The sequence below is a fragment of the Camelus dromedarius genome, chromosome 7, assembly GCF_036321535.1.
Source record: "Camelus dromedarius isolate mCamDro1 chromosome 7, mCamDro1.pat, whole genome shotgun sequence".
In the NCBI taxonomy this organism is placed as follows: Eukaryota; Metazoa; Chordata; class Mammalia; order Artiodactyla; family Camelidae; genus Camelus; species Camelus dromedarius.
The window spans coordinates 16,987,184-17,003,364 of NC_087442.1; the positions used below are offsets into that span (position 1 = coordinate 16,987,184).

Below are 16,181 nucleotides of genomic sequence, written 5' to 3' on the forward strand. Positions count from 1 at the left end.
AATGCTTCAATCTATGTATATATTGTGAAAGGATCATCACAAGTTTAATTAACATCCATCACTTTTTTTTTCTTTAACTTTTTAAGTACTAAGAATCCATTTTCAAAAATGATTTTATAGGCAATGAGTCTTCGCTTTGGTACAGGAACTAAGCCCAACCTTCTCTCCTACCTTGCGAAGTCCAGGTCTGCCTCCCGCGACATGGTGATGTTGGTCAAATTTTGCTGAAGGACAAAAATGTTCCTACACATTTTCTTGATGCCAGACTCACTGATGCGCCTGAAGTACTGGGCACCGTTAATGAGGATGCAGGAGATCAGGTGTCCTAGGCCTGAGGGATCAGCATCAGGCAGTGGGGAGGAAAGAGAAGGGAGATTAGTGCCATCCTGCATAAACCAAGGCATAGGATTCCTCTCTTCTAATTCTCTGCAAATTTAAATGACCAAAGAACACTTATCTCTGATGGTTGTACCAGTTGGTCTTACAATGATTTCAGAGTATTTATACATTGCCCAAGGAATTACAAATAGGGAGACTCTTTTGCTGGCAATAAAACCTGGTATATCCACAGCTCTAGTACTGCCATATACAGCTAAAGCCACCATGCCAGGGCTTAGAGATTATGCTAGGTTGTTATAAACTGCTGAAGTGCAGAGGACTCTTGTTTCTCTGTATAGTGATTTTAAAACAGAGAAAAACGCATATAAACATGATGATCTTTTTGGCCTCCTTTTCCTCCCACCAAACAGGTAGGAGTGTATTTCCAACTTAAAAGTTGATTGGGAACCTACCTAAGTAAAAATAAATCAATAGGAACCAAGGCTACGGGCAATACTGTTAATACACCTCAACACTGACAACGGAGTCTATTTCCAAAGTAGTAGCTGGGGAGAATGTAATCAGAAACCAAGTGCAAAGGAAAAGCAGACCATGCATTAACTGTTAAGTTTCCATGAGACACATAAGGACTTTGCTGGGGTCTCACGGGTGGTTTGTTCTCACAGCCTAAGAACCGTCTCAAGGTTTATGAAATTTGGCAAAGAGCTGGTTATTACATTTAGACTCAGCTGAAGTTGAGGAATACTGGTCAGAACAACTCGAGGCACATGTGGGTTACCATTTTTAGAACTCAGATTTTAATTCTAAATATTTGGAAATAAGTAAACCTCTCTTCCTTCTTTTTCCCTTATTCTTACAAAGTTGGACTGTACAGGACTTTTCCCCCAGGATTCTAAAGCTGGCCTGACTAGTCACAAGTCTTTAATATTTTTGCTACTTTCCTCTTCTGAAGTCATAGTGGCGGTTATGGTGCAGATCAGAGCTCAGGGCATAACTTCAGATTCAGTGGCTCCTTCTGTTTTCAAAATGAGTTTTCTCTTGATTAGGATAAAGTTAGAAAAGGGACAGAGGAAGGCATTCTCTCCTACTTCAGCTACACTCACCCAACGCTGCTGCAAGACCACAGTCTCACTTCTATGTGCTACTATTTGAAACTGAAGTAAAAAGCTTTTTACTCAAAGCTAAAGAAACACATGCATAGATTTTACGTTTAAGGCTGGATAATTTATATGAAAGATCTCTGTAGGCCAAGTTTTGCTGTGATTCCCCTGAGCCCATAACTTCACGCAGAATTTTGTTTAACATGGTCTGGCCTAAGTGTAGGCTATGAAGGGATGCACTGTCTGTAGAGAACAGTCAACAGATTAAATAAATACATCTATATAATAAGTATAATAAATTACGATAAAACCAGTCAAAAAAGTTATATTATCACTATATACCAGGAATTCTAAACAGTATCTGTGATTAAAATATTCTTCCTTAAAAAACAAATAAAATAAAATAAAAATAAAATACTCCTGCCACACGAAGATCGAGACCAGTGCCACCTCCCCAACTTGGAAAACTCTATACTATGCCTTTGAATTTAGAAAGTTATATCACAGAGAGAGAGCCAGCTTTTTAAATAGGAAGTCTCAAATTCACGATTTTTTTTTTCAGTTAAAATCTTTTCCACATCAGTTATGGTACAGTATCACTTATACTTTTTGGGTAGTTTTTTAGGGATTTTCCCCTTCAGAACTCATCTCCATCACTGTGACATAATTTAATGGGAAAATAGGATTTTTTTGGTCCAAATTTCCTGGAAAAGAACTATTTCATAAAGCAAGACATGGTCATGCACTGACACTTTCTTCAGGCTGCCACAATCCTTTGCACAAAGTACCTTCTTAAGTGTTTTAAATAACACTGATTTGGGGTGCATAGCTCGGTGGTAGAGCACATGCTTAGCATGCACAAGGTCCTGGGTTCAATCCCAGTACCTCCAATAAAAATAAATAAAAATAAATTATTAAAAATAAATAAATAACACTGGTGTAATTCTGCGAGATATCATAGATGCTTTTGGCACCCAGGTCTACACCAACCGAAACAAGAAAAGAGGGGATGTAATCTGAAGTCCCAAAGGGGGTCGTTCAGAGCCTGAAAGCGATTTGGCTGGCAGCGCATTTTTGTAAATGTCAAAGGCGATGCCCCTGGATGGTACTGTCTTTCACACCTTCCTTGTCTCCTTGACCCTGAAGGCATCTACAAATGCAACCTTCTTCAAACTGCTGCTCCTCAGAGGTTTCTGTTCTTTTCAGACAATAACTCACTACCTAAGAGAAAACTTCTCTTTCCAGCGATCATTTTAGCCTGTAAGGGGATCTTTTGGAGTTCTCTCCTTATTGCGTGTGTGTTTCTTTTTCCTTTATGAGCTCCTCTTGAGTTAATTTGTGGTGCCCTCCACACATTTACCCAGTTCTCCTCTAGTGGCACGTCAGGAAGGTAGCCGGGCTGCCATCTGCCTTATCTTGGATTAAATCTCCTTAACAAGAAGGATCGCATGGCAGCCATATTGCCGCCTACCTCACCGCACACGGAGAGGCTAGGTAGTGCAGCTTTAATCCAAAAAGGAAAAAAAACCACAACAACTTTTTCCTACGGATTTTGGACTTCTGTTGTACAGAAAAATCAGAAAAATCTTCACTCTTCCTTCCTCCCAAACTCCCAGGGACCGGGGCAGGGTCCGACCTTCAAATATATACTGGAACTTGTGCTGCTGGAGGCTGGCACTCATGGCCTCTTCAATGGCACTGATGTCCTTGTTGAGCTTGACCACCAGGGGGTCATAGTCCATGCTTTCCACATTAGCGACAATGGCATAGTTCCCCTCCTTCGCAAGAGGGATGAGATAGTGGAAACAGTGAACCCTGAAAAAGAGAGAGACGGGGAAAGCAGTTCGTTTACATAACTCTTTTTGATGAAAATAACAATCTTCTTGTGACAACACACCCAAATATTTAAGATAGCAGTGGCCCTGTAAATTTTTATATACCTCTCCCCAATTTTACCAAAAAGCCACCTTAGTTATTCTATAGAAAAACTGAGTGATCTTGAGCAAGTCAGCTTCTGGGATTCTCACTTGTTTAACCCATATGTTGGGGGTGAAGATCAGATGAGCTCTAAAATTCCTTTCAACAAGATTGTTTGCAGAGCCTGAGAAGCATCATCTCTTTCAGCAGATATTGTAGTGAAAATGAGAGGCAGAGGTCACAGACCTTTGAAACTTTGGTTTCAATTCCCATTTACTGGCTATGTGACTTCAGGCAAGTTACCTTCTCTCTCTAAGGCTCAGTCTCCTTATCTGTGAAATGGGGATGGTAGCAACACACACCTCACAGGGTGCTCTGTGGAGCTACTACAGAAAAAGAGTATAGCACAGGGCCTGGTGCTACTGCCGTATTTATTACTGTTCATCTAGTACTTACACAAAATGCTTACCAACCATGTAGGAATTTGTTAGAAATTGTGCTAGGCTCTGGGAATGGGAGACAGAGTTAGTGCCACTAAAGATTCCACTGCTTAACAGGCATGACCCAGAAAAATGGACCAAAAGAGGGTAGTGTCTCACTCAGAAGGACATGTACCCATGGTGCCATGGAGGTTTGCTGAGGGTGTCAGGAAAGGTTCACAACAGGAGGTGATACTTGAGTCGCGTAGGACATATCTGAGTGAGCTTGTGGAAGGAGCACACTCCTTTGTTGAAATGGCCCGCGTCAGTTTGCTCATGCACACTTCTTAGGTTCTTTCTGGTAGGTATCACTAACTGCCAACAAAGTCTGAGATCGCTAAGGACTGGCTCTTCCATAACCTTTATATTAAGCTGAAAGCAAGTTCCAGACCAAATCATTCTACCGCACATACAGGTATTTATTAAAAACAAACAAATAACAACGCTAAAACCCCACCATCCACTGGCGAACATAATTCAAACAGGCTGTTCTGTAAGCTCAGTGATTGTTTTAAGTTCTGTGTCTGATCTTGCCATGGAAGGTTCACTGGAAGTAGACAAGATGACAACCTGGAGTTAGGACTCTGTTACCCTTAGAGTTGGCATCCAGTAACAAGAAATAGTCCTAAACAAATGGCTGCAAAAGCCTTGGGCATTATCCCTAATTATGCACCTATAGGCTTGACCATCATCTTTCTTTTTTAAAGTCAGGTTTATGGGCAAATAATTTACAAACAGTATATTTGCCTTTTTCAGTGTACAGTTTTATGAGATCTGACAAATGCAGCCGGCTATATAAGCACCACCATAACCAAGTTATAGAGCAATATCATCACCTCCAGAATTCCCTTGTGCCCCGCTGAAGTTAACCACTACTGACACCCTAAGGCTCTCACAACCACAGATCTATTTTCTGTCCCCACAGTTTTATCTCTTCCAGAATGCCATATAAATAGAACATGTAGTCTGTGGCCTTTGGAGTTTGGCTTCTTTCAGTCCTCCTAAAGCACTGAAATTTATCCACGTTGTCGTTCATTCCTTGCCAGGGCTGAGAGGCCTCTCACATATGAATGTGTTGTGATTTAACTGTTCACCAGCTGACATCTGGATTGTTTCTAGTTTGGGGTGATTATGAACGAAGCTGCTTTGTGTACAGGTTTTTGTGCAAATACAAATTTTCATTTTTCTTGGAAGTGGGATTCCCCTAGAAGTAGGATTGCTGGGTAATATGGTAAGTGTATGTTTAATTTTATAAGAAACTGCCAAATTATCTTCCAAAGGAGCTGTGCCATTTTGCTTTCCTACCAGTAATGTATGAGCGTTCCAGTTGCTCTGCATCTTCACCAACACTTACCGCTGTCAGTTTTTTTTTTTCAGCTTTATTGAGGTATAATTGACATAAAATTGTAAGATCTGCTTAGTGTACATCAGGGTGATCTGATGTATGTACACATTGTGGAAGGATTCCTTCCATTCCCTAATTAACACATCCATCACCTCATATATTTATCCTTTTTCAAACATGAGAATATTTAAGTACTACTCTCCCAGCAAATTTCAACTATTCAATACCAGTGTCTTTTTTTTAAATTGAGCTTATTTTACTTAACATAATGCCTTCAAGTGCTTGTCAGTTCAAAAAAAAAACTTTATAGATGCATGGTGGTATCATTTTGGTTTTAACTTGCATTTTGCTAGTGACTACTGATATTGGACATATTTTCATGTGCTTATTTGCCATCCATATATCTTTGTCTTTGCATCATTTGTGTCATCTTCTATTGAGTTGTCTGTTTTCTTATCACTAAGTTTTGAGAACTCTTTACATATGCTGAATACAAGTTATCAGACATGCATTTTGCAAATATTTTCTTGCAGTCTTTGGCTTGTCTTTTTATCTCAACAATGTCTTTCAAGGAATGGTTTTAAACTTTGATAAAGTTCAATGTATAATTTCTTTCTTTTATGGATGGTACTTTGGGTGTCAGCTTTAAGAAATCTTCACCCAAACAAAGCCACAATGAGTTCTTCCTATATCTTCTTCTAGGCATTTTATAGTCTTAGATTTTACACTTAGATCTATGATCCCTTTCAAGCTAAGTTTTGCACAGGATGTGTTATATTCTTATAACCTGTTCATGTAAGGGAGTCCAAGTATCTTGACTACCAGTTCGTTTTCATGATAGGTAATTGTATTAACAGCTGTTAATCAACTAATGATTAATTTTGCCAATAAAAACCTCATTCTGACATTCATGAGGTCATTATCAAAGTATATAGTTTCAATCAGGATACCAGTAATTGCACATTCCCAGCCCCCTCTGGAATAGGACCCTTCTGATATAATGAAAGTTGACCAGACCTGGAGTGGGATTCACAACAAGGGAAACTGAGCGCCACTGTGCTTGAAATTTAAACTAAGAAGCCCTTAGTTGAAAATAAAATCAGGGGATCAGTGCTAAAATATTTTTACAGTAAGTTACAGACCTTATAACCTCAGACAAGGGGAAGACCTTATAGGAAGGCATGAGGGTGTGAATGGAGAATGGTTTGAAGGAATGACCGACCAGTGGTTCGTTTTGGTACACACAGATCACCTGACAGAGGCATGAGGTGCACAGGGGCCAGGCCATCACAGGCTTTGGAAGTTATCTAAGGACTCTGGACTTTGAGAAGTCGTAGGGAATCTGAAGAGGATTTTAAGAGGTGAAAATGATATAATCAAAAATAAGCTTTGGCAAGATGACTCCGGCACAATATAAAGGGTGAATTAATGGTGGAGAATAGGAGCAAGCGGAAGTAGAGAGATTGCTTAGGACATTAGTATGAATTGGGGGTGAGAGCTTCTGAAATCTTCAAGTGACTGGCAGAGAGGAGAGAAAAAAATCTGTTTTCAGGTACTATCTTCCTCTCCCAAAATGATTAGACATGAAAAAGCAATTAAAATAGTCATTGGCAAATGCCAAATTTAAAAAAAGTGTTTTTCTTTTTCTTCTGAATCCTGACATGTTGTGGCTGACCTTAACACGACTTTGGCATGAAGGTTTTCTGCAAATATTGCTGATTACACAGCGGGATGGTTGATTTTCAGAAAGTGCACATTCAGGATCCCAACAGTGACAGGCAGTTACTGTTGAAGCCCCTTAGAACCCTCCTGATGGGGAGAGAAATCAGCTGATAAAGGTGACATTCTTAGCATCTTAGATTCAAATGGCAACTTAATTTTCTTCTTCTAAAGTTCAAACAGGGAAAAGAAAACCCAACAATTTTTAATGGTCTCACTATGTCTTTCTTCTCTTGGGGGGTGTCACATGCTTTATGCTTCAACTGTAAAAAGGCACTGCTTGGTGGTTAAATGTGACCTACAGGGACTTGGGTAAAATGTCAAATGCTCTTTGGATGGGTCCTTCAACACAGAATTTACTGGATTTGAGAACACCTTTTAGTCTGAACTTTAACAATGTTAAAGAAGAAGATGGGCTATGGATATACAACTATTTGCGGGAATAAGACAAAATTTCCACATTTGAAGTTGTTCTGGACTTCTTGCTAGCTCTTCCCATAATTTTTTTCTGTCTATTCCATCTGTGCTCTTACTACAGTGGCTTCTTGGGTCAAAGTGCCAGAGACAGTGCCTAACCAGCCACTTCTTCACTGTACCAGCTCCTGGACACAGTGTTTAAGTTCTAATTCTCTTTTCCAGCAGGATGGGAACAAAACAAACATTAGCTGATTGATGACAAGGGCGACGTTGGCCCTGCAGTCTTTGTACCTTTTAAATACGTGGAGGGGGCTGCCAAATGAAAACAATCTCTAAGCCAATTCACTCTCTTTAATGAGCAACAGGTCTTGTCTGGGAAACTTGCACTTATTTTTTTCTGGGTTTGATTTCAAACCGGCTAATTCTCAAGAGTTGCTGAAGCTTTTACTGAGCATCTATTATGCAGCAGGACTGTTTCAGGTTCTGGGGCCACAGCAATGAACAAGGACTGCCCAGTTTTACGTACCATACTTGAGCAAGAATGAAGACAATATTGCGTACATTCTGAAGAAAACAACCTGAATGTGGAAACCACGTTACGTGCAGACATAAGGAAATTTAATTTAGAAAAAATAAACATGTGTAGTGTTTTCATTTAGATAATTCTACATCCAGGACTCTAAAACTCAGTCTTTTTTTGTTATTCATTCTTAAAATGATCTTTTTTCTGTTTTTAAACTAATGATGAAGGAGATATTGTAATAGGTGTCAGAGCAGTGAATCGTTTCTTGTAAAGTTAATAAATAACTACTGAAACATGTTCAGCATTATTAAGAGTAGTCCTGCCAACATGCACAAAAATAAAAAGGGCAGGATAGAGGTTAAGGATTTAAAAGATTTTACTCAAATGCCCTGAAAATATCCCACTTGGAATTAACTACACTACAAGCTGATAATTGCAAATGCAGAGCACACCGTGCGTGTACCCCCACAATCAATAGCATAAATTTAAGGGGCTGTGATAGTTAATTTGATGTTCCCTTGTTTTTCTGTGCAACCCAGGTAACAGAGGCACCAGCGTGTTACTGGGTGGTTTTTCCCCCTTTGTCAATTACGTTTATCTATTCTCAGAAAACACCTGATTTCTTTCACTGTCAGCTTATAAATAAAAAGAAAACAAATCTGAAAATGATCGTAAAACAAATCAGAAAACAGAGGAAAAGACTATTTCTGAACAGCTGAATGTAAGAAATAAGATCAGAAAAATGTTGAGTAAAACAGATTTCGAATCTACAATGCAACTTTTCTGCTCAATTCACAAGGAGCTCACAAGCAATAAAGAAGGAACTCATTGGATAAGACAACGAAGAATGAAAAAAGCCAATAGATTACAAAAAAAGTGACATCAACAATACGTTTCAGTTAGGTTTTGCCTGGGCACACCTGCAAGCTATCCTTATAAGGTCTAACTGGAGTCCAAACATACAAAAGCAAAATCCTATTTAAGTTTTTAAAACCTAAATCTAGTAAAGACTCCAAATGAAAAGAAAATATTCTGTCAACTTGTTTGTTTTTGATCCTGATGTTTCAAAAGTACACATCCAACTGTCTATTTGACATCGCTACCTAGATGTCTAATGAGCATCTCAAACTGAATGTTTACGAAATTGAACTCTTGATTTCCACCCCTCCCCCAATCTTTCTTGTCCTTCAGTCTTTCTCACCTCACTCAATGGCCCTGGCAACCACATAGCTGCTCTGACCCCAAAAGCTAGTGATTTTCCTGGAGTCCTTCTTTCACTGCCGCCAGTACCTGCACCCAATCCAATCAATCAATATATTTTTATCAGTTCTATCTCCAGAATACACTCCCAATCCAATACTTCCCACACTGTCACCTCTGCCACTCTGGTGCTCATAACTGGTCTCATCTGGTCACTCTGCTTCCATTCATATTTCTCCATGCAGTTTTCCCCCATACAACAGCCAGAGTGATCTTTTAAAAACATGAATGAGTGAATGAATGAATGATCTCCCCACTGCTTAAAACCCTCTGATAGCTCCTTAATGCCTTTAGAATAAAATCTGAACTATTCATTTGCTCTTGAAGAGCCTGCTATAAGTCTGGCTCCACGACCTCACGTGATGAGGCTCCAGTCCTCCTCTTTCTTTACCTCTCCTTCTGCTCCTCCCCGCCCCTTGTTTACGGGGCTACAATCACACTGGACTCCTCTCTGTTCCTCCGAACTGCTAAGCTTGATTCTGTCTCAGGATCTTGTGAGTGCTGCTCCTTCCGCCTGAAACTCTTTTCCATCAGGTTTTGTATGGATGGCTCCTTCTAGTTACCTTGTCCCAGTTTCTCTGACCACTCTGTCTAAAACATAAAATACCAAATCTCCCTTTCTGGTCAACCCCAGCCACCCTCTGCACTGCCCAGAATGATAGCACTAGCTGCATGTGGCTACTGAGCACTTGAAATGTGATGAGTCCAAATCCTGATGTGACATTAAGTGTAAAAGATGCAGTAGATTTCAAAGGCCGAGTACAAAACATGCAAAATATTTCATTAATAATTTTTATGTTAATTACATGTTGAAATGATAATACCTGGGTATATTGGGGGTAGATTAAATATATTATTATGAGGTACATGTTTCTATTTTTTCAAATGTAACTATGAAAAAATTAAAATTATTCATGTGGTTCACATGTGTAGCTCACTTTATATTTCTATTCGATAGCACTGTTTAATCCTGTTATGCTATTTTATTCTCTTAGTTACACTCATTTGAAAGTTTCCTTTTTAGTTCCTCACTGGCTATTTCCCCTGATTAAAGTGCAGCTCCATGAGGGCAGGGAGCCTGAGGGTTTTGTCACTACTGTATCTCAATTCTTAGAACTCCACCTGGCACGAAGAAGGCACTCAATGAGTATTTGTGGAATGAGTAAGAGAATGATTGGTGATTCCTAGTCTTTTCTTCCCACCATTTCCAGAGGTGTGATAATACAGTCTACCAAAGTTAATCAGAATATTCCACACTTCAGGGGAAGGAACAAGAAAGAGTCCAAGAATATCACATCTTTGAAACTATTTTCTTGAATTATGACTGAACTCAATCTCTTCAGTTGGGTTTGAAGTTCTTAAGGGAAGGGATCATGGTTCTTGCATCTGCAGACTCCCTTCCTGACAAGCAGAGTACTTTACTAAAAATATCAATGCAATAAAGTCACCATGGTGGATAAGCTACCACATTTTGAGCACTTATCCTGTGGCTGGCATTGCACCTATTTTATTTCGTTATTATTTCATTTATAAAATCTATAAAAGTTAGAGATTATTGTTTCTGTTTTTATAAGAAGGAAGCTGAGTTACTAAAGTTAATTCACTGATTTAAGATGGTCTAGTCAACTGGAATAGACATTCCAATCCAGATGATTCTGATGTCATCGGCTATGCAAACTCCGAAGCACCACACTCACAATACTGTGTGTGCTTCAAAGCCTCAGTAAGTGGTGACGGAGTAACACTGAAGATCACTGTCAGTGTAAAAAAGAGCATCAATAATAAGAACCAAAAATGATGGTGATACTCTCCAGAAATAAGCAAGTGATTTATGACCATTCATGACCCACAGTGCACTGAAATCACAAAGTGCTGGGCTTTACTGGTGTCATACCTGACTTCCAGATGGAGGACCAGCAAGCAGCGGTCAGCCATGTCCTGGAAAGATTTGGCAAGTTCGCTCAGGGTTTGCATGATCTGCTCCGACACTGGAGGGAGATCCACGTTCATGTGGCTGTCTTGAGCAGGAGACAGATCTGAAAGAAGGGGTGTGGAGAAAACACCAATCATTTCATTAGATGCCAACAGATTTCAAATGACATGGTTTTGCTGTTCATCATGTTGTTTTTATCGATTTGGCTAATGCTTTTGTTGGTAGCATTAGACATCCAAGGCATGAGAGACTATTTCTGTACTTGATTAAACACAGTAGCTCAGATGATTGTCTTGAATCAATTCACAGAAGGATAGAAACAGGATCTCAGAGTTGGATGTAAACTTCGTCATCTGGCCCAACCATGTGGTCTATGCTTGTTATTTGTGCATCTTCAAAACTGGCTGTTCAGCTTCTGGTTGCAAACCCACACAAGCATTTGGGAAAGAAAACTCAATGCCTTTTGTGGCAGCCTATTACATCTCTGAAAGACACGATCATCTTACATCAAGCCATATCTGTTGTCATTGACTTTTAACCATTGGCCCCGGTTCTACCAACTTTGCAATCACTCTCCTATGCACAAGTACTTCCACTAAGGAAGATATCTCTTTTGGCTTCCTTGAAGTCTTCTCTTTTCTGGGCTAAATGTCCCCAGATTTTCCACTATTCTTCAAATAATCCAAATGAGTTATTTTATAATTCCCAAAACTCACCAACAAAAACATGCCAATTGTTCTATACCTGCTTGAAATGCGGGACTCAGGACCAAACACAATTATTACTAGAGTGGGCTGACCTGACTAGGGAGAATGATCAACTCCCTTTTCTAGATGCTGTGCTGCTGGCATGTAAGCCCAGAATCTTCTGGGGGGCGGAGAGCAGTAGTGTGCTGCACTGTCCTTTAACTTACATGGAGCTGACAAGGCATCTAAAAGCCCTAAAAAGGTCTTTCTTGAAAATTTGATAAATCTAACTTCTGTATCTCTCCCAAGTCATTGATCAAATATTTAACAGCACTTGGACATTTTCTGCAGGAAAATACTAAGCAGCAAAAGTGTGAGCTACATGTCTTTATGTCTAGATTTCCATTGTGTACCCAGTTCCCTATAATTTCTCAAAGATCGCCAACAATAATTTGGTAATTTCATTGAAAAGTTTTTTGAGTTCTCTAGAGCCTCAAAGACTGGCCTTGAGTCCTGTCTCCACTACTTACTTACTAGTATGACTAAGAGCTAATTACTTAAATTCTGTCTGCCTTAGTTTCTCCCGTAAAATGGACTTAATAGTATCTATATCATGCCTTTGGGAACATTGAGTGGATTATTGAAGATAAAACACTTAGGACAATAGCACATAAAACTCACTCATATATTAATATAAATAAAAAACACAAATAATAATTATTATTTAGTATGTGATATCCAGGTCTTTTTTTTGGGCAAGGGGAGGCAATTAGGTTTATTTATTTATTTTTAATGGTAGTACTGGGGATTGAATACAGGACCTCGTGAGTGTCACGCACACTCTACCACTGAGCTACACCCTCCCCACCCCATCCAGGTCTTAACCTGAAGTCTCAGGCTTACTTATAGCAACAAGAGATTTAAAAGATAATTCCATCCGCCTTGAAGTTCTATTTTCATTTAACAGTATATTTTGCTTTTCCACTTGAAAATTCTTTCTATCAGAGAATGACCAGAGGATGTAGTCCTTTGGAAGAAGGGCTTCCTGGACTTAGGGCCCATAGGATCCGGCGAGGCACTGCTGACTAACTCAGGAGGCGTTCACCTTACAGAGCGGGAGTCAACACACCTAGCTGAAGCAGCACCTGTGGTTACGGGCTTTTAGCACCGCATCTATTCCTAGACTCTGCCAAACCCTAGAGAGACAGTCAAGACTTAAAAGGCTAAGTTCTCCTCTGTGGAAGCAGACTTTAATAAATGAAAATATCATGGCAAATATTAAAAAAAAGAATTTTATTTTCAGGGACTAACGTGTAAGGAGGAAGGAAATGCAGCAATGTAGATTTAAGATCATGATGAGCCTTGGCATCGTCTGAAAGTTCATGACCGGATCTGAGGACTGGAAGCGGCCACTGCTTTCTCTAACGTCCTCATTGCTCATGCTGTTTGATTGCAAGGTGAGATCCCTGCCTTCACAACGTTCTCATCGGGCAGGCTGGATGAAAGCAACTCTACGTAACACGTTTCTCACATTTCGAGGCATTTCAGAGCTTTTGAGCCCTCAGATTCCTCTGTGGTGTGACACTAACTGTGGCAGGAAGAGCAATCTTTGTGTCAACCAAAGAGGAAGAAATCAAAACCCTGAAAAAACTGGACTCGTGGTCTGAGGTCCAAAGCTAGGCTAATCTCCCAAACTCTACGAAAGGCATTTTGGACACATTTCACCAAGAAAGTTAGGGAAAAAAAAAAATCTCTTATTATAAAAATATAAAATAAAATAAAATAAAATAAAAATAATAAAAATAAAAAAAATGTCATCATGTGTTGCAACTGACCACTGCCAAACTGCAAACTGAAAAAAAAAATCCAAGTAGAGTTAAGCAGTCAAGGTAAAACTTGAAAAGAGTGAGGGAAAAGTAATTTAGAACAGCAGCATGCTGTGCATTTTGCTAGACTATAATCTACAGCAAAAACATTTCAGTAAAACAACATGAAAAATTATGCCCAGAGCTCCACTGAAAAGCTGGTTTGAGAATTCCTCACGGCTCACTGAAATTTATAAAGTTTTCTTAACAAGAAGGAATAAACTGAGCAAAGAAATGCTGAGCATGGCGAAGACAACACAGAACAATTAACTAGCTCTTAAGAGTCAAATGGAAATTTACAAAAAAGTGATGCTGACAGAACCCACTTGGGAGGTCACAGTCAAGACAGGAGGTTACTGGACACACACGCACACACTTTCTCTCTCTCTCTTTTAGAGGCTATGTGGTTATATATTTATCTCAGGGCTGCTCTTCATATTGGCAGAACCCATATATTTGGGGCTTTAACAATATTAGTATTTGATTATTTTATGAGGATATGTACTTTGAACTGTTGTTCTAATACTGGGGATGGGTCACATCAGATAATTCAAAATAGCCTTATTCCTCTTACAGCCATTGTATAAAAGCAGGCATCTTCGAGATAACTATTTGCAGCAACATAACCATGGCTTCCTGAACTAGATTGACTGGTCTACATGAGGAAGCTGAACCTTTGGTCTCTGGGGCAGACACTCCTCGTTACATGAACCAACAGATATTGCCAGTACTACCTTGCTCACTCCGCTGTCGACTCTGGGGAGCTAAATGCCTGTACCTCTAGCCTTGCCTGTAGCTAGAAGTGGCTACGTGTGACCGTTTGGCCAACGACCTCATTGTAGATTCTTTTGTGGCTACTTGACCTAACCCTGGGCTATTTCTACAACTCATATCTTGACAGGAAAACAAAAGTACAGATTATTGCCACTAAAATTTTCTGAATTTTAATCTCGAAAAAGCCCACAACACCATCTGTCAATCCTTTCCTGGTGCTTGGCTAGCTCCCCAGGCCCCCGAGGACAGATCCTTCCCACTCTTGTTAACACCTCTCTTGAGGACATCCAATTCTTAGTGAGATTTCACAAGAATTGTCAGCACTTGTTTTCTCCATAGTCTTGGCTTCTATTAACTCTTCCATGTGCCCCAGTCTGATTTCTACCTTCACCTCTTTATTAGATAATTATTCTGATAAGTGTCACCAGTGGTATCCTAATTGCCATAACCCTTGGGTGCTTTTCCATCCTCATCACAGAAAGGCTCTCTGCTACATTCCACAGGACCGGCCATTTCCTTTTTGAAATTCTGTTTTGTTTTGTTTTTTTCCCCAGTTGGCGGAGGTAATTAGGTTTACTTATTTATTCTTAGAGGAGGTACTGGGGATTGAACCCAGGACCTCATGCATGCTAATTATGCGCTCTACCACTTGAGTTATACCCTCCCCCCTTGAAATACTGTTTTCTTTTGGCTTATACGACACCACGTTCCTCCGGGTGTCCTTTCACCTCTCTGCCATTATTTTCACAATTTCCTCCACTGGACCCTCTTCCTCTAGCACCCCTACAAGTGCTGGGCCCCCAGGGATGTTTTCCTCTATTAGTTTCCCTTACGTGTCATTCTATATGTTCTCTCTGAGTGAGCACATCAATTTTCATGATTTTTGCGATGATCTAGGAACTGATGACTCCTCAACTCCATCTGATCAACTGTTTGCAAGCTCTCTTGACCTGTACATCCCGCGGGCATCTCACATATGATGTGTTCAAAACTAAACCCATTATCTATCTTTAGCATCTGCTCTTTATCCCAAACTCCCTTTCTATCAGTGGTGTAGCAATCTAGGAATCTCAGCTGCAAACATGAGAGTAATCTTTTAATCTCTCCCCTCCCTCCCTCTTCTTGGCAAAGACTAATTTCTGCCAACTTTATTTCCTAACTGTTTTCTTAATCTATTGTGTCTTTTCTCTACCTGTCGTCACTTTCCTGGTGTAGCCTTCATCTCTTCCATGGACGACTGCAGCAGTCTCCTGACGGATGTCTCTGCCTCATGCCCGGCCCCTACCTTAACTCAATCCTCCATAGTTAGCTAATTAAATATAAGTTAGATACACAGCGTTATTTATCTAAGACACAACATTTGACTATGTTAACTTCTTGTAAAAATAACATCACTGTTTCCAGTTGCTTATATGATGAAGCCTCTTAGTAAGGCTTTCCATCATTTGTGGGTTCTGCCCAACACTTCAGTTTTTTTCCATCTTTCACCACTTTTTCCTTCCTCTCCAACTATCCCCTCCCCAATCTTGCCCTCTGAGCCACCCCACTTTGAAAGCAAATTCCCTAAATCCTAAAACATATTATGCCGTTAAGGATTCTATATCTTTGATGGCTCATATTCCTCTTTCTAAACAATTCACGCTTTCTGGCTCAGAAAGTCTTTCCTGATTCTCCAGGCAGGGTCACTGGTTCCTCTGGATGTTTTTCACACAGTTCTATTATCATATTCAATTGACATGATCTTTTTATCCATCTGTCTTCCTACCAGATCATTAACTCCTTCAAGGAAAGAATTATGTATATACATACATTTATATTTATAAA

The 16,181-nt window shown here is 39.8% G+C and overlaps 1 protein-coding gene across 3 annotated transcripts in view; it reads right to left on the reverse strand.

Moving 5' to 3' along the window:
- The window catches only part of EXOC4 (exocyst complex component 4), a 702,098-nt gene that overhangs the window by 58,869 nt on the left and 627,048 nt on the right, over positions 1–16,181 (reverse strand). For all 3 annotated transcript variants that reach the window (XR_836802.3, XM_064487345.1, XM_010975676.3), the window contains 3 exons: positions 10,994–11,135; positions 3,076–3,254; positions 172–331 (listed from right to left, as the gene is read on the reverse strand). Coding sequence is in view for 2 of the 3 variants with exons in the window: in XM_064487345.1 (XP_064343415.1) it covers positions 172–331; positions 3,076–3,254; positions 10,994–11,135 (481 nt within the window). In the remaining variant the exon portion in view is untranslated. The remainder of the gene's footprint in view (positions 1–171; positions 332–3,075; positions 3,255–10,993; positions 11,136–16,181) is intronic.